This window comes from Octodon degus, unplaced genomic scaffold (assembly GCF_000260255.1).
Source record: "Octodon degus isolate 3935 unplaced genomic scaffold, OctDeg1.0 scaffold00285, whole genome shotgun sequence".
In the NCBI taxonomy this organism is placed as follows: domain Eukaryota; kingdom Metazoa; phylum Chordata; class Mammalia; order Rodentia; family Octodontidae; genus Octodon; species Octodon degus.
The window spans coordinates 854,544-872,361 of NW_004524861.1; the positions used below are offsets into that span (position 1 = coordinate 854,544).

Sequence of the window (17,818 nt, forward strand, 5' to 3'; positions counted from 1 at the left end):
TTTTCTCTCTGTGGTTCAGAATAGATAAGTTCTAATGATCTGTCCTCCAGCTCACTCACCATCCACTGATATCACTCATCATCTAAGATTGTTATGTGTTATTATATTTTTCAGTAATTTCCCCTTTAAAAAAATAAGTTCTCTTTATTAATTGGGAATTTTATTTTTCTACTTGCTTTAAGAGATGTTTAATTGCTTGTCACCAAATTTTTATGATCACAACTTAAGAGTCCTACAATAGATCATCTCAACATGTGATTCATGCCAAGGTTAATCTGGTCAACTATCTTTTCTCATTCAGGTTGTGATATTTGTGGGTTTTAGTGTGATGGTTGTGTTTTGCTAGTTCAGTTCAGAGGCCTGGGGTCCTTAAATCAGTTTCTTTTGTAGGCATCCATCCTATTTAGTTTATCATCCAATCCTGGCCTCCTTCTGTGGGTTGAAATTCCAATGAGCTTTTCACTTCCAGAGGCTTTCCTGTCTTACTTTGTTTTGTTTGCTGCTGGTTTGGAAAGTGTTTCCCCGGGTTGGAAGGCTGGATACCTCATGGTGGGTGAGGAAGACTCTGGCCCATGGAGACAAAGAGGTTTCCTTACCAGGCTACTTATGACTGGGTACCTCACCAGTTTTTCTGTTCAACTCTTATATTAGCTGGTGCCTGTAGTGGGAGAAGTTCCCACTCCTCCGCCCTGCTGGTGGTAGAAGACTCCCCTGAAGATGTCAGAGGAACTCTAGTCACACAGTGGAAGGAATGAGCTTACCTGGATCTTCCTGTTGAAAGGTTGGGTGTGAAAAACATGTGTTAGGGTCTCTTTCCATTAGATGGAAAAACACAAAATGCCCTATTGCCATGCCATTCCCTCAGTCCTAGGATCTCAGAATCGTTCACCTTGTTTCCACCTCCTGGAGTTCTCCCCTGATCATCTCTTGAATTATTTCCAAGATTTATAGGTGCATTTACCAGGGAAGAGCAGAGATAAATTGATCTATGCTCTTGCATCTGGATCAACATCCCCACATCTTTAAATGATCTGAGTTTGAAATAGCTCCTACAACTACTGTGTCACCCACAGAGTGTGTCTCTTTACCAGCGAAAAGTGGGTAAAGAGAGCCTTGGTGGAAAGGGATTGACGGGGAGTGTTTGGGGCCAGAAGGATCCATGTGGTTTGGATCAGTAGTCAGGGACACACGCCAAGCCTCTGGCAGGTAACACACAGGCTGGGCAGCATGAGCCAGTGGCCATCTTACCCTCTAAGGGTAGTAATCAGAGCACAGTATCTTCAGACACTCAAAACACATGCAGATCACATTTTTGCCTTATTTACACACAAATATGTGGACCTTTGCATAAACATATTTTTGACCATTTTTTTTGAACATCAAGAAAAGTAAAATGGCAAAGAATTTCATTTGATAAGAAGAAGAAAATATTCCTACCTGTTCTGAGGGCATTTCACCAAATAATGTCTCACTGTGAAAGAAAAAAAGAATAAGAAATGGTAAGTCAATGCACTCCACGAATTACATGCAATGCAGGGGCCCAGCCTTTCCTACATGTTGGTGCTGTGTCAGCCAACTCTCAGGCAAGGGAGCCCAGCACAACCATCTCTGGGACACCTCAGGGCCTTGATACTGTCTCAGTTCTGGACCCAGCCAGGCACCAGGGCCTTGATACTGTCTCAGTTCTGGACACATACCCTAGGCTCCCATTACATAACACACAGTATTTATTTTAGGCCAAAGCAGGTTGAGCTGCTTCTAACCAGAAGTGTTCAGCAGTAATAACGTCATCCAACTCCTGAGGAAGCCCTCTTGAAGCCAGATGGGAGAACTGGTCTCCAGGTAGGAGCTCTTCCTTATAAAATGGGTTCACATTCTCTGAGTGATGTTCTTCCAGGACTCAAAGAAACCCTTGTGAAAACAGCCTTGGAGCAAGACATTCTTCTGCAGTAGGTCTCCTTGGGGAAACCATATGATTTTGGCTATACAGGAAGAACAAAAATAGGCCCTGAATCCCACAAGTGTACAGTATAAGGCTTGTACCTGAGTTCACTTCAGCTAGAAGGTCATCTGGGTTGCAGTGAATGGCTACACCAGTGGCCCAGTGAGCCACCCTCCTACTATCTATTCATACATATGCTGGCTCATTGGTTGGTCACATGGCTTGCTTGGGATGAGGGAACATTAGCCATGTGTCACAAGAACAGACAACAAAGGCACTGTGCTCTGGGGAACTCTCTTACCACACAAGGTGCCTGGCTGGCTCATTGAGATTTGGAGGTCCATACGGTAGCCAGTGGGAATCCCAGCCACAGCCTGAGCAGCAGGGTCCAGTGGACCCTCAGCAAAAAGTAGCTGCACAGGGATGCCGACAGAGGCCGCTAGAATCCCAGAGAGGGGCCTGGCCCAGACCTGGGGAATTGGGATCAAGTGGGAGGGCTATCATAAGCCTTTAGCCTTGAGGTGATTTGCTGTGCCAGCCACCAAAGCAGGTTCCAGAGTAGGATGAGACTTTCAGCTCCAGAAAGGGTTGTGTGGGTTTATCTGGTTCAACTCTCTAGCAATACCTCTACTCTCCCTGCATCCTATTTGTTGCACACCTACCGTGTGCTGGACAATTTATGGATCCAGCAATAATGATAGCAACCATGGTACTCAGTGAACAACTCGAGTGTTTATGGCCATCCTCCTAAGCTTATTAAATGAGTCAGTGGGCTTCATTCAGTCTAGGGTGTGCACTCCCTAAGGCACTCTCAGATGGGACAGTTTTAAGAGAGTCAGTTTCTAGATCTTTGCTTTCCATGTGTTCATCCCTAGGTATTGGTTCTCTTGCTGTATACCTGGCATCTGACTCCTTTTCTTCCCTTCCCTTAACATTTAACATTTAACATTAACATTTCACTCTTTCTAATTTTTAAAACAAAGGCATCCTTTCCTTGCCAGAACCTGTGTCCCAGAGACCAAACTGGGATGGAATGCTGGCTGCAAGCAACAGGAGGTATGACATGCGGGGGTGAGCCCTGGGAAAATACGTACCTCGGGATGGGCAGCTAAACTTCCAAAGGGTGCATTCTGTGTATTTTGCTGTCAAGGGCATTGAACGGTGACCTAACCCAGTTGTCAGCTGATGGAATATTTGTAAAAAATCATTTTGATGCTAGATCATTACATAACTTTTGACATCTAATTCAGAGCCAGTTTGAGGTAATGAGTGGTATAACGAAGTTTCATCTATTTATGGCTTTTTTTTTTCTATTTTTACAGAGGAATTTTAAAGCTAACATCTATTTACAAAGTAGGAGTAAGATTGAGTGTGAATTTTACCCTTGAGTAAATTCATAAAAGGGTAGATAAAGCAAAAACAAAAATCCATTTAATAAGTATGTCTCTATTAGAGTTTTACTTATTATTATTAATCTACATTTATAATATACTTATGAGACACATTATTTAGGTTAATTTTATTCTAGTTTTTCAATATTGCAAATTTTGCAATACTAATGACTTAATCTTATAAGGGCATTTAACAATTAAAGACTTACAGAATAAGCACATGAAAGTTTATTAACAGACCATATTTCACAAATGAGTACAACAAGGTGATCAGTAAAATGCTTTTAAAACAAAAGCTGTGTTTATATAAGCAAGTTCAAGACCAGCTGTACTACAATGAGCCTGCTTAAAAAAAAGATACGTAAAAGTAGATGAAGAAAGTGAAACAAAGATAAAGTTTAAGGAGAAAAAGGGACAGTACAAACTTTCTGAACAGCCAGAGCTTTTTCAGAGTTTTAAAAATAAATGAGGGAGGGCCAGCGAGATAGCTCAGCAGACTAAGCACCTGCTTTGACAAGTGCAGGGACCAGGGTTTGATCCCCAGTCCCGCTTGACACACCAGCCCCACCTCCAGGGCTCACTGAGCCAGTGACCAAGTCTGGGTATGGTGGCGCACACCTGTCATCTCAGTGCTGGGGAGGCTGACAATAGACGGATTACTACAAATCCAAGCTTTGTAGTGAGACCCTGTACCAAATACATAAATGAAAGAAAAGTAGATTGTAATTAAAATCAAGACCATCTAATGTAAGAGAGAGGCTTATCCATTGCATTTTAAAATAGCAACATGTGCAACGATGAGGAAATGATATATTGTGAAATGATTCACATTGAACATGAAAAATCTTGCGTGTCCACAGAGAGAGGTCAAGGGCATGCCACTTTTAGAATTATTTTAGGAGCTGTGTGAGCAAAAGCATTTGACGCCCCCTGCTTTCGGTGGAACCCTCACAGTCACCTTCTTGGCACTCTTATGGTGCACAGAGAGCACTGAACTCTACAAAGAGGTTGATAGGTTTTCCCAAAGGCATGAGATTGATCCTACGAGCCAAACTGTGACCTCTCCTAAGTGTGTGGATCCTAATCTCAGCATTTTAGGTACCCCTGTAGAAGGCACCCTTGGAACTGCCCAAGACTGGCACCATGGAGCTCAGAGGGCTGGCTTTCTGTTTTAAAATCAGCACTTAGGGCCTCAGAATGTCACGGATCCAGGGTCTCAGAAAATCTGCTTCACCATTAAGGAAACCTGAATCCCTACTCTTCAAGCAGGACTCTTTTAGGAGACTGCAGGAGAGGCTCTGACCCCCCAGAAGACAGGCAAGGCCTCCTCCTTCAGTCTCAGAACCCAAGACAGACATAGCCCAGGGCCTGCAGCTCAGGCTCTGAGAGAAGAGGTCCTGCCCCTGGCTGTCCACATGTCCCAGCTCACAGGCCTCTGCTAGCTTGGGATTTCCCTCTATTCCCTGAAGTCCTCCATCACTGCATTCTGTCCTGTGGCTCCATCCCTCTGTCCGGAGTGTGAACAGTGGCCTTGAGAGGGATGAGTCTCAGCTCCAGCCTCCTGGGGCCTCTGTCCAGAAAGCCCTTTTGATCTGTCTTGCTGGAAAGCCAAAGGGCATGTGCTTAGGGACAGGGGAGGGTGGTGTAAGGGTCCTTGGTCCCAGTACAAAGCACACTAGCTACACCTTGCTGGAGTGGCCCTGAAGGGTACATATGATGTCATGTTCCTCTTTCCTGCTGGCTCCAGAGATCCAAAAGACTGTGCCCTTTAAGGCTTAGATGGAGGAAGCCGAGATTGTAAGGCCACCCAGGGTGGTATGCTAGACTGACTGATTCTCCAACATGCAAAGACCTTAGAGACCAACATGCATGAGGACCCAGAACTGCTCCGGGCTCCACCTAGACCACCAAGATTGATTTTTTCTGGGGCAACTTAGCTGAGACTCAACACAGAACCTCAACACAGGGCTGGGCTGAGGTTTGGGATACTGCTGGAACAACATATAGCAGGGACAGAGACTTGCTGCAAAAGAGAGGAAGTGGCCACAGCAGATGGAGGCCAAGTGAAGGTCATGCAGCCAGGGTACACAGCAGAGGCTTGGCCTGTGTCCTTGACTTCCGGGCTAGACTATTGATTGCAGGGCTCCTCCTGCACTCATATCAGGAGCCGGGTTGTTACTCTACCACCCTCTGTCTGGACAAATGTTCCTACAGGCCAGGGCACAGGCTGCAAATCTTCATGCTCTGTGGCCCCCAAAGAGGGGAGGGGCTGGCTTCTTTCCCATACATCTGCCTGGGAAACCTAGAAACCCTAAGTCTCTGGAGGGAGTCCCTGGAAAGACCCGCCCCTCCTCCCACAGAGCTCAGTTCCCAGATATCCCACATGTTGCCAGTTTAATCAATGGGTGGGAGGCACTGATTGTGAGAACAGGCTAGAACCTGCCATGAGAGTGGACTTGATGCTCCCAGAAGAGCCAGGACTATCGCAGCCACCCATAAAGGCAGCAGCCTCTTGAGGTGCATAATGGCCTCAAGGGGTGATGACCCTGTGTCACTCTGGCACTTTCAGGAACCTGCTTGGTTATATGGTACCTGCTGCTTAGGAACAAGCTGGTTGTCAGGGAAACAGGCCAATGCCCCAGTAGTCAGGCCACAGGGGATACAATGATGGTCCAGCCATCTGCAGTGTTGGGAGGAGTGCTTTCCTCCTCCTCAAGGTGGGGCTACCCTTCCTTCCAGTTTGCAGTGAAGACAGACAGCAGCAGTGTCCTTGCAGTTAGAGCCTAAAGATGACTACAAGCTCCTCGCCATTCACCCCTCCTGGGTCCAGGTTGCCCACAAGACCTGCTGTAACTGACAGCATGTGAGACAGTTTGACCCTGTGTAGATATCTAGTCTACACCCATCCATACCACCTGGTCACCAGGTGAGGGCTCTGGCTGCCTGCTGGTGGGACCACAGGGGACCTCAAGACATCATCAGCTTTGCTGTATCTCAGAGATGACCCCAGAGTACAGCTGGCAGCATTCTGGACCTCCTGTCCACTGTGGGAAGGCTATGTCATGTGGCCCAGACTAGGTTGCAGAAATGAGGTTTCCTGTCACTGCATGTGTGATTTGTTTGCAGGAGTAGCCACCTGGGATATCTGGGTGTGTTCTCTGCGTATCTGGGTGTGTCCTCTAGATATCTGGGCATATCTCGGCTTCAGCAGGAAAGGCAACCCTGCTCTTTCTGTGTCCAGAATAAGAAAATATTTGACCAAAGAAACCGTATTTATCAGATCTCAATTTTATGAGGAAAAGGGGAGAAAGAAGCCTACAATTCAAGCCTCCGAGGAGAGCCAGGGTTTTTCCCTGCAATTCTACCTGCCCAGCCCCTGTCGGAGCCCCTGGCCTAAGCCAGGCTACTCTACTGGACACCTCCCTGTAGTGTCTTCAGTGTGACAGGGAGAATAGCTTTTATCAAGGGCTTGCAGGGAGAGGCAGGAGGCTCAGATCTGGACAGGGTAGGTTTGAGATCCTGAGAAGTAATGGGGCAACTCTGGGTGCCTCTACCTCCCCAGCCAGAAAATGGGTACTTACTAAGAGAACTTGAGGACAAGAGCAGACCCACAGAAAGACAATGACTCACACGACCAAGAGCCCCTCTGCTGCTTCTCACCCCAGGCTCTAATTTCCCATCTCAGTGAACACAGCCTTGGCTGGGAACCGCTGCTCACTGGCAGTGGGCTCCAGGGATTCCAAGGGCAATCTGGAGCTGGCATGGTTAATGCACTGACTGGGTATAACACCTGATGATTGGTGGGCAGGGCGCTGGGCCCAGGCAACAGAGAATGTCCACAGTTGAAGATTCCTTGACTTCGAATGACCCTTCAACATCTATATATAGAGAGGAACGCCTACTCATGAGAGCCGGGGACCTGATTCCTCCTGACATACACACGAGGTATGTCTTTGCTCCATTAAATGTGAAATAATGTGTTTCTAGAAAGTGAGAATCAAGTGAAAGTGTATCTGTTATTTGAATGCTTGCTAGCAGTTGGAAGTTTACAATGGCCTCCTTAGCTTTTAACGCATCTTCACATCCACCCACACTTGTCTCCTAACAACATAAGCATAGTACATTATCTTATGTAGCATTTATTTCAAAAGTCAAATACCAAGGATTGGCTTCTTGAAACTCACATTTGTCCATCCAAAGAAGAGGTATGATACTAGAATGTGTTATGTTATCTTACAAATTACTTTCCTCTTCTTTCTCCTTTAATTACAGACCATTAGATGGGGGGGGGTAATGTAGCTTCCCTGTGACTTTCAGTTTGAGCAGTAAGGGGACCACCTGGACACATGCTGTGAAGGTTGCTACTGGGTAGAGGTGAGAAGAGTTGGCTGGTGGCCTTGCTGTAGGGTGTCTGGTGTGAACGGAGGGTGGCAGCTCTGGAAAGCAGGGGGGCTGCTGCTCCACATCCGAGCCCACCACACAGAGCCTGCCCTTAGAATGCGAGTGGTAGAGCCAGCCTGAGCCTGCTGTTGGGGATCCCGCCAGACCAAAGTAGGTGCAGGTGGACTGTGGGAGCTGGGGAGAGCAGAGCAGGAGCCAGGGAGCAGCTTGGGCAGATGCTCAGTTACCACCACTAAAGAAGGTGCAGGCCAACTGCCCAGCCCAGGGACTGAGGCTATCCTGACAGCCATTCCAGGGTTTGCAATGGGGCTGAGCCCCAAGCCTCACTTCTCCATGCCCTGCTTCTGAGATTGCATCTAAGTCCTTAGCCCTGCTGTCTGTCACATGAAGGCCATGAAGGAGGACACACAGGAGCTGAGCCAGGTACCTGCACCATAGCAGATGGGCAGACCATCCGGCGACAGCACAGAGGGGCTCCAGACCTGCACACACAGGCACACAAAGCCACCTGGAGTCCACCTCATGAGGAGCAGCTGGGTCGCTGTGTGTCCCAGTTTGCCCTGCTGGCCAAGCTTTGATCCCTTGCCTCCTGTTCTGGGGACTGGCATCACATGTCACACTCTCACACAGATGGCTCTGGAAGCGACTGTGAGGCCTCCAAGGGGCAGCAGCCGGGAGCAGAGCAGCTGGAACAGACCCCCATGTGCACCATTTGCTGAGCGCCTGTCCCACTCTAGATTCCTAGGAGAGTGGGTTACACACATGTCCCTGCTTGCAGGGTTCACTCAGGAGAGGCCAACGCCCACACTCAAATGCAGTTTAGGCCATAAGCTCAGAGAGACAGTTGGGGAGGACGAGAAAGGAGCTCAGGTGTCACTGAGTGGGTAGCAGGCCCCAGGCACCTCTGGGACAGCACAGGAAAACACACTGCAAACCACGTTTCAGGAGAGATTCAAGATAGAAGTGGCAGAATTCACAGAAAGGTGTCCTCCAAAACAGAATTCCTGAGAAGGAAATCTGGAGAAGCAGAGGACAGAGACCAGCGAGTCTGGGGCCCCACAGGAAAGGAGCCAGAGGGGGACTTTCCAGGTGCCACTTTCCTGCCAAGTGGATGCTCGAGAGAACGTGCTGTCTAGTTGAGGGCAGCTCAGGAACTTGTTCAAAAACGGTTCCCCAGGCTCATCCCTTCAGGGAGGGAGGGAGGGCTTTGAGGAAAAGAGGATTGAAACTAGGTCACTTGAGTTTAGCATTGCCTGAGCAGAACACACTGTCTCACCCACTTTGTTTCCAAGTACTGGGTAAATTGTGCCTGACACGCACGACTTCCCACCATGAGGACACTGCAGGGCCTCTCCAGCTGTCCTGGGTGGGGGGGTGTGTGACCTCAGTGTTGTCTCACCTCTAGATTTCCTCTTGTGCAACACAGACTGGCAGATGATGACCAGGGTGAACAGCAGGACACTGAGGATGCCCACGCAGCACACGAGGACAGCGTACATGTAGAGATCTAAAAAGTGAGGACATGGCAGGTCACTGTCTCCGGAAAGGCACAAAAGTAGTCCCACGTGGGATTCTAAAAGTCCCCAGACTGCAGCCATCAAGATCCTGGTGGAAGCATAGGCACAGACCAATGGAGCAGAACATGGTGAGCCCAGACACAGAGCCACACCAGTCCCCGAGGTTGGTTCTGACAACTGAGAAACCAATTGCATGGCTGCAGATTCACCCCTTCCATGACTGGCCCAGAAGCAGCTGGACTTCCTTTGCCAAAACCATAAAACCAATCCTGCCTGCTATACATCAATTAACCAAAATGATCTATAATCTGGTTTGAAATGTGAACTAGCACACTGTTAGGAAAAACAGGAGAAAAATTTGGGGGATCTAAGAGTTCTTAGACTTCACACTAGCAACGTTCTCCATATAAAATTTGTGTGCTGGGCACAGCTGTTTGGCAGAGTGGTTATCTAGCATGTACGAGGCCCCAAGTTCAATCCCCAGTAGCACAGTGAAAGTAGAATAAATAACTTGACAAATTTGGTTTCATCAAAATGGAAAACTTTTTCTCCTAGAACAAGCATAGGAAAGAGGGTAAGAGGTTAAGTTATAAACTGGGAGAAAATACTGGCAAGCAATGTATACAGAAGACAACTAAAGAATTCTCAAAACCCAACAGTAAAATATGAGCAATTCCATTATTTCAAAAGTTAGCACAACACACAGAAACCAAGGAGAATATTTCACCAAGGAGAATATTATGTGTTAAGCAACTGTGTGGGAGAAGGTTTAACTTCTTGAGTATCAAAGACAAGCAAGACTAACCCAGGATGGAATGCCCACACACCGTCCAGAGCGGCTAAGATGAAAAACGATGCTCACACCACATGCCAGCAGGGCTGTAGGCGGGCTGGGTGGTCCACCCGTGGCTGGTGGTGGTGTGAAATAGTGCAGCTCCTTTGGGAAGCTTTTGGCCCAGGGACTTTTACTGTTGACTGCTTGGTGTCTCCAGCTGTTCTTCCCATAATAAATGACTGCAGGCAGAGCATTCAGAACCTGAATCTTAATGTGGTTCTTGCTTTAAGCTTTAAGATGAGGTTGTTGGGAGTCTAAGCACTGAGCCAGCAAGAGCACGACTCATGAGGTCTTTGGGACTGGGAGGAGCAGGCAGCTAAGTGCTTAAACTGAGGAAGCCAGGTACTGGGGGCAGCTGGCGGTGGGGCTGACCAGTGGCTGGGTTCTGGGGGGAGCCTGGAGCCACAAGTAAGCTGAGGGTCCATGAGAAGAAAGGGGATGGGGAAGGGAGCCAGAAAGCCAGGGCCTTTCCATCACTCCCTTATCTGGCTCCCAAGGGAACAGGTGTGGCCCTCTACCCCTGAGGTTCAAGGGGTTTGCTCCTCTTTTTGTAGCTGCCCAGCATTTCTACCTGAGCTAGCAGGAGCAGGCTTTTTTCCTGGCCACTCAGATCTGGGCTAAAAATAAGTGTAGATTGCCATCTGCATCCATGGCTTCAATCAAGGATGAGGAGAAAAAAATATTCTTTAAAAACCTCATCTGTGCTGAATGTGGAGAGCCTAGCCCTTGTTGTTATCCCCTACACAGAGCAATGTAGGAACTAGCTGTATGGCATTCATGTTGCAATAGGTATCATAACTTGTGAGGAGATGGCTTAAAGCATATGGGAGGTGTGCATAGGTTATATGTAATCAAGATGCCATTTCATATTTAAAAAGAAGACTTGAGTATCCACGGATTTGGGCATGGGGCAGGTGCCTGAATCTTGGGCACTGGACCACTGCAGGCCATGTGCTCCTGTACCCACATATGAGGGTGGACAGCAGAGGGGCCAAAGGAAGCACCTCCCACAAAGGAGCCTTGGCTGAAGCACAGTGCTAGGAGGAACCAGGGAGCATTCTAGAATCCAGAGGAAATCCTCAAGTGCAGCACTTCCCACATGGAAGCTGCTGAGAAAGCCCTGAGAGAAAGTCGGAGTAGAGGGACAAGAGACAGAAGCCAGCTTGGAAGAGCAGGAGGTCTCTGAACATGAGGTGCTCAGGATGCAAACAGAAAATTGTCCTCATACTATAAACAGAAGCAACTTCCTGTGGGTGCTACTGTGTTTCCGGGTAAGCACCATAGACAAGAGCACAGGTCAGCTTCCTGGGCCTTTTTAACAGCACAGGCCACACCAGCTGGAACCATGTGTTCCCAGCAGGATCCTAACTGAAGGACACAGCAGGTTCACACTCACTCACTTGGATCTCTAAGCTGTTGGGAAAACGAACACAATTTCAGAGCCATTTCTGGCTTTAAAAACATGGTAAGTAACAGTCCCATTTCTAGGCCAGATAAAACTGGGACAGGTAGGCATCACACATGCCTTGAATGGATGCTGAGAGATGCTAGAGATGGGTTGTCTGCACCAAAAGGCAGGCAGTTTGGCTTCCATTTCCTTCTGGAAGTGGAAAGAAACCATCCTGCTGGTTTCCCTGCCAGGAGTAGGGCGGCCTGACCTCCAGCCTTGCTTTCATCTTCCCTTAGTTTCAGGCTGCGCGAAGCAAGGAGAGCCAAGGCTGCAGTGAGACACCAGCTGGTAGTTCTCCTGCAGAGTGCTGGCAGCTGTGCACATCTGGGGCAGCCCTACCCTGGTGGGAGGCAACAGCTTGGAGGCCCAATATGGCTTTAGGTCAAAGCCTCCATGCCATGGCGCAGAGGGAGCCTGCTCACCCTGGACAGCTGTTGCTACAGAACCCAAAAACATCTGGCCAGCCCGGAAGGCTCCGCCCCTCTGCGCCAAGCACATGAGCACTCGGGGCTGTGGCCACCACCAGCAGGTACCGCCCACCCATGCGGTGGGGCTCTGCATGCACGGGAACAATGCTGACCCTGCCTGCTCTCTGCTCCATTCTTAAAACTGCAGGGGCCTTTAAAGGAGTCATTGCACTGGGGAGAAAAACTCAGTAAGAACATCTCACCTTCCTCAATTGGCAGCAAATCATCCCCTAAAGTTTGAGGTTTTCCTCATTTGCAGCATTCCTTTGGGGGCATGAAAATAACCATTCACTGAGCCTGCTCAAACCTCTGACACTGCCCTTCCTGGTGTGTTGTGAAACAAAAGCTGGACCTCAAGCCACAGAAGCCATGCTCACTGAGGCATGTCACCTTTGGTCAGGACAGCTAGGCTGCCTCCACCTGCCCTCCTCCCTCCAGTCTCTGTATGGAAGGGAGCCTGGTGCTGCCCGTGCCTCTGACCTGTCTTTTCACAGTGCATGAGAGCAAGCTCTCTATAGTCGTTGGCTCAAAAGATTCCAAACTCAGCCCTGGCCAAACAATACTTGTCCAAAAGCTGAAGTTAAACCTTGAGGCCCAAACTGAACAAAACCTCTACATTCAGCCAAATCTGAAATTAGCTTGTAAAGTATAACAGAGAACCAGGGATATAGGGAGTTTTTGCCTAGCATGCTGAGGCCCTGAATTCAAACCCCAATGGCACACAATTAAAATAAAACAAAATCTTTTATGCGCCTGTGTGCTCACAGTATTCTAAAAATGATGCTGTCATCTGTGAATTCATTTGCCATGTTATTTTTGCCATTGGACTTCCAAAGACACCCTTGCCATTTTTAGACTCAACTGCACAAAATGTCCAGGCCTCCCTGAAGCAGAAGGGCCAGCAAGATGGGGTGGGTGGCTGTACACACTGTAGGGAGAGCAGCAGGGTGACAGTGTCAGCCTGCCTGCTTCTGCCCTGGCACCTGTTGCCTGGCAACCTGGTGGGGCATTCAGCTGGGGCTGCTTTGGAGTACAGCAGCCTCAGCGTGCCTCAGCACTGTCTAGGAGCCCTTATGACCCCTCCCTGCTCCCAGTGAATGGAGAAAATCAGGGTCAGTGTTCTACATTTCCAGGACAAATTCAGGCACCTGGGAGATGCAGTTCTGGCAATAACACTGTGTGCTTCTACTCTTTTCTTATGCAGCCTATAAAACCATCTTGCTCAAGGCATAATACCTGAGAGAAAGCCCTGAGGGATTTTAACTTGCTCTGGTTGCTGGACAATCGATGCTTGTTTTGCTCAGCAGGCACACAGCCAGGCTGAGCTAAGTCCCAAGAGGATGGCCATCCATCCGCAGCCCACATCGAAGCTTCCTTGTTCAAGAGCAAAAGGGCAGCAGGCCTGAGAGCTGCACCGGGCACTTTCATCACCACACCTGACCTTGACAAAACTGTGGTGGGTACGAAAAGCAAAGTACAGATAATGCTGCTGCTGTGGCAGCAGCTGCTGGAATCAAAGGAAAGGCAAGCTGGGAAACAGCTGCCCCAGGCACGCAGGAGGCAGCAAGGGTACCAGCTGCCTGGACCCTGGCTCTGGTCTCACTATGGTGAGGGTATACAAGCCACTCAACAGCTTCCACCAAGAGGAGATGAAGACCACAAGACACTGCTGATGGGCGTAGCATGCAGGGGTGATGCTGGGAGGTATGTGGGGGTGAGGCCCTACAATCTCTCTTGATATGCAAAGTCTGGTTTGGGGTTCAGCTGTGTTTAGAAATACAGTTCTCAGACCACTTGCATGAAATCACCTCTGACCCTGAGGAGGTACAAATTCTTCTACCCCTTGCTGAGGTAATAATCAGCTCCTCAGGGGTGGAGCCCTGAGCTCCCCAGGAATTCTTAGCATCTGATGAGTCACTGCCCGACTCAAATGAGTCAGATGTCCCAGGACCCACTTAAGGACCCATCCTTCCTTAATTTGACTGAACAGTTGCCTCAATTGGACTAAACAGGAAAAGAAGAGTAGATCTTGCTTTTTCTACTATGTTATTCTAGGGACTAAAGGCACTTTCATCGCTGCCCATGGGTAAGCAGTCCCAGAGTGAGAGCCTGGGAATTATTTTGCTAAGAGAAAGTCATCAGATAATGAAAAGGCTGCTAGAAGGGGTGCAGGAGAAAAGTCAGGGGACACAAAGAGTCATTGTTTCTGCCTGGGCAGAGTCTCAGAGCAAGAACACTCAGGACTCTAAACCAAACACTGAATCTTATCAATCAGCTTGGCTCCTAGCTTTGCAAACTTGTTCACAATTGAAGGGTCATTTTTCTCTATGGATAGATCTTGAGACTATAATATGAAGGGAAATAAATCAGAAACACAAGTTCAAATAGTACATGAGTCCTTGTACATGGTTCCTCTTAAGTGAGAAACCCAAAGTGTAGATAAATTAAAGAGCACATCAAAAAAAAAAAAAATAGATAGCAGGGAACAGAGCTAAGTCTTTTGCAAATAGACAGGGGACAAAGGGAGGGAGATGTAAGGGAGAGTTGGGGAGATACATGTGGAAATAATTAATATGTGTTATGTATGCGTGCCAACTCCCCTCTAGAAATGCAATCATTTACGTATCGCAAACATGGACTGATAAGAATAAAAACTGAAAGCTAAGTTATGTTTTTCTTGGTGCACTGCTTCATGGGTAGTTTTGAATCCAAAAGCTTCCACCCCCACCCCCAAGGTGTTGCACTTCTCCAGCCCTTTCTGACTGGGCCAAGCCTCCTCAATAACTCCCATGCCTTCATCAAGTCTTCCCTGGGTCAGGAAAGACTGCCTGAGAACTCACACATACCTTCTTTCACTGTTCAGGTCACAGTCACATGGGTGGGGATGACAATTTCTCAAACTTTCTTTTCCTCCAGGCTGAGTTCAGTATCCTCAGAACTCTTGACATTTGGGGCCAGAGTTCTTTGATGTGGGACTATGAGAAGATGCACTGGGAGATGCTGACCAACGTCCCTGGCCTCTACCCTCCAGGTGCCAGAAGCACCCCACAGCGGTGCTCACCAAAACCTTGAAAAATGTCCCATGGACGGGCCCAGTGTCCCCACTGAGAAGCCTGCTCTAAGCCTCCAACCTGAATATGCATCAGCATAACCAGGACATCTCAAACCCAGAGAGTAAAACCTAACTCACTCAATGATAACTCGGACTTGAGCCTGAGCCAAGGCAGAGCCTGCAGAGGGCTTTGTTAACAAGAGGCCAGGTGACACAATGCTGCTGGTGGGGATCACTCTGGGAGCCACTGCTCCGGCCTTGGATCTCAGCCTGGCTGCAGGCTGGAATTCTCTGAGGTGCTTTCACTAAGTTCCAACCAAATGAGGATCCCTCCAGATGGGGTCCAGGCATCTGTGCTGAGAGGCTCTAACGTGGGTGGGAAAACCACTTGCTTGAAGATTTTCACACTTTCTAGAAGTTTGTTAAACAACAAAACGAAGTCACAGTGATACACTTTTCACTGCTTTACACACTACTGACAGTCTCTCCAATGTCATCTGGAGTAAGAATTCTGGAGCCAGACAGAGTCAGGAAACAAACGAGTTGAGGCAGATTGGCACTGTACCCTGCGCTGTTTCCAAGCCAGCAGCAGAGACCCCAGCAATTCCCTTCTGACTTTCAACCTTCCCTCCTAAATCTCAACCAAAAAAAAAAAAAAAAAATCCAGTTTGATGTTATGGCAAAACCTAGGAGTTAGAGTTCTTCCTATTTTATTCTTTTCCTGTTATGTAAGACTGAGACTGCATCTTAGAACAGGCCAAACTTACCTTCAAAAAATGCCCAGGCCTTTGTTTTCTCGAAGGATGAATCTTCTGAAGCTTTGAGGGAAATCACTGCAAGACAAAAGCAACAGAGCAGCTTGAAGTGGCGCTCGTGGTCCTCGCTCACTGTGGCACTTCCATGGACAAAGTAATTTGCACACTACCAAGACCAACTGAAGGGGTGTCTCAACCTCAGTCCCTGGTAAATCACACACTTTCAAGTTCGGGGTGCACAGAGGCCCCCTGGGGAGAGAGGCTAAATTGCTGCTTGCTTGCTGTGGGGCCCTGCACAGGCCCTGAACTTCCGAGGCCCTTGCTTTTCCCCCTGGGGAAGTGATGATAAGGGCCTGTGTCGGGTGGGGGTGAGGGTGAGATGAATCAACACGTGTACATCACATAGAACAGGGACTGAGCCTGGTGAGCCGTCTCTACCCCCAAGGATGCCAGCTCCCTAAAACGTGACTCTCTCCTTTCTATTGAAGACTCTGCTTCCCATCAAGGCCCACCTGGGCCTTCACTGCTGGCCCCTCCTTCACCCCAGGGTGGGTCCCTGAGGCCCAGATGGCTGACATGAAGGCTCCCATCCTTGCAGCTGACTCTGTACTTCTGCACTCCTGGAGATACCATGATTGTCCCAGCCAAGATATCTGCCTGCAGCTCACTTGCATGCATCTTTCAAGGGCAGAGATTGTGGCTTCTCGATCTGATCCAGTCCCAGGGCACTCGGTCTTATGTGGGTGAGAAGGTAGCAAGTTCCTCCCAGTACAGTTAAAGAGATGCATGTCAAGAAAGTTCACAGACAGAGACTCTAAACTACAGGGGTTTTAAGCAAGTAATGAGCCAGTGTTTTTCATTTTCCCCAGTGCACTTATCTTATGGCGAATGCAGTAATTGTGTGGTATTAGAAGGTTAATCTCACCAGTCATAATCCTATCTGCTCCTGCAAGAACGGAAAATCTTTATGTGAACCCTACCAGAGCTTCAGAAATATTTCTAAGGGGTTCTGCTGTAACTATCTTGTTTCAGCTGCTAATCATGTACTATCTCCAAGTGCATTTGATACGCTGCGAAGGATGTATCCAGGTCCTGAGGCTGCCAGGAGACGGGCTGTGGGACACACGCTGGCCCACAGCAAGGGCTCTGTGGTGCAGTCTCTCCCTAATCTTCTAACTTTATTAACCAACCTTTCCACACTGAATAGCCACACATGGCTGATATAAATGGACCTTGGTCAGCCTGTCGTGTGAGGCTGGAAGAGAATTAAAGCCCTCAGACATACCTCATGCTAGGGGCTAGGATAATAACTCAGGTGTAGAGCCACACTTAACATGCAGGAGGCCCCGAGTTTCATCCCCAGCACAACAAAAATTACCAGCCCTCCCAATCCAACTCACAGATCATTCACATTGGCCAAATACTTCCTGAAATAAAATGTTCATCTCTTGACAACAGCACATGTGTTTCCCATGGAATCAGAGGTTGAAGATTGCAACTTCTTCCACACAGATGATAAACCTGCCCACTTATGACGGTGTAGAGCTCCCTTGTGGCCCAGGCTGACACACAGACAATGGGACAAAGACAGGCGGCAGCCCCAGTGCCCATGCTACTGTAACTTCCCAAGCTCCCACCCGGGGATCTGCCCATCTTGACCCTGGTGAACTGTCCTGTAGGTTTGGTGCAGGCTTGGATTTCCTTGGTGGAGAGCAGACACAATCGCCACCCAGCAGGTCTACCGGGATGCTGTCTCCTCTCCTCTCTTGGCCATCCTGTTCCTTGGATGGGCACAACAGCATGACAAACACCCCCTTCCAGGCAGCTGGTGTCTTGCCACATGCTCCCACACTGGTCTCCAAGCAGGAGCTGCATGGAGCAGACCTCGTACATCCCCTTGGGAAGTCCTTATCACCGCAGCTGCTGGAAGTGACCTACCTCCTGGGGACACCACACTGTGACCCCTTATGTGCACATCCTTTTTCCATTCCTGCTCCAACCGGGGGGG

At 48.5% G+C, this 17,818-nt stretch overlaps 1 protein-coding gene across 5 annotated transcripts in view; it reads right to left on the reverse strand.

The window, feature by feature from the left end:
• The window catches only part of Vstm4 (V-set and transmembrane domain containing 4), an 88,759-nt gene that overhangs the window by 47,252 nt on the left and 23,689 nt on the right, over positions 1-17,818 (reverse strand). For all 5 annotated transcript variants that reach the window (XR_002819296.1, XM_004646963.2, XM_023707257.1 and 2 more), the window contains exons 3-5: positions 15,823-15,888; positions 9,134-9,241; positions 1,438-1,471 (exon numbers count right to left, since the gene is read on the reverse strand). Coding sequence is in view for 4 of the 5 variants with exons in the window: in XM_004646963.2 (XP_004647020.1) it covers positions 1,438-1,471; positions 9,134-9,241; positions 15,823-15,888 (208 nt within the window). In the remaining variant the exon portion in view is untranslated. The remainder of the gene's footprint in view (positions 1-1,437; positions 1,472-9,133; positions 9,242-15,822; positions 15,889-17,818) is intronic.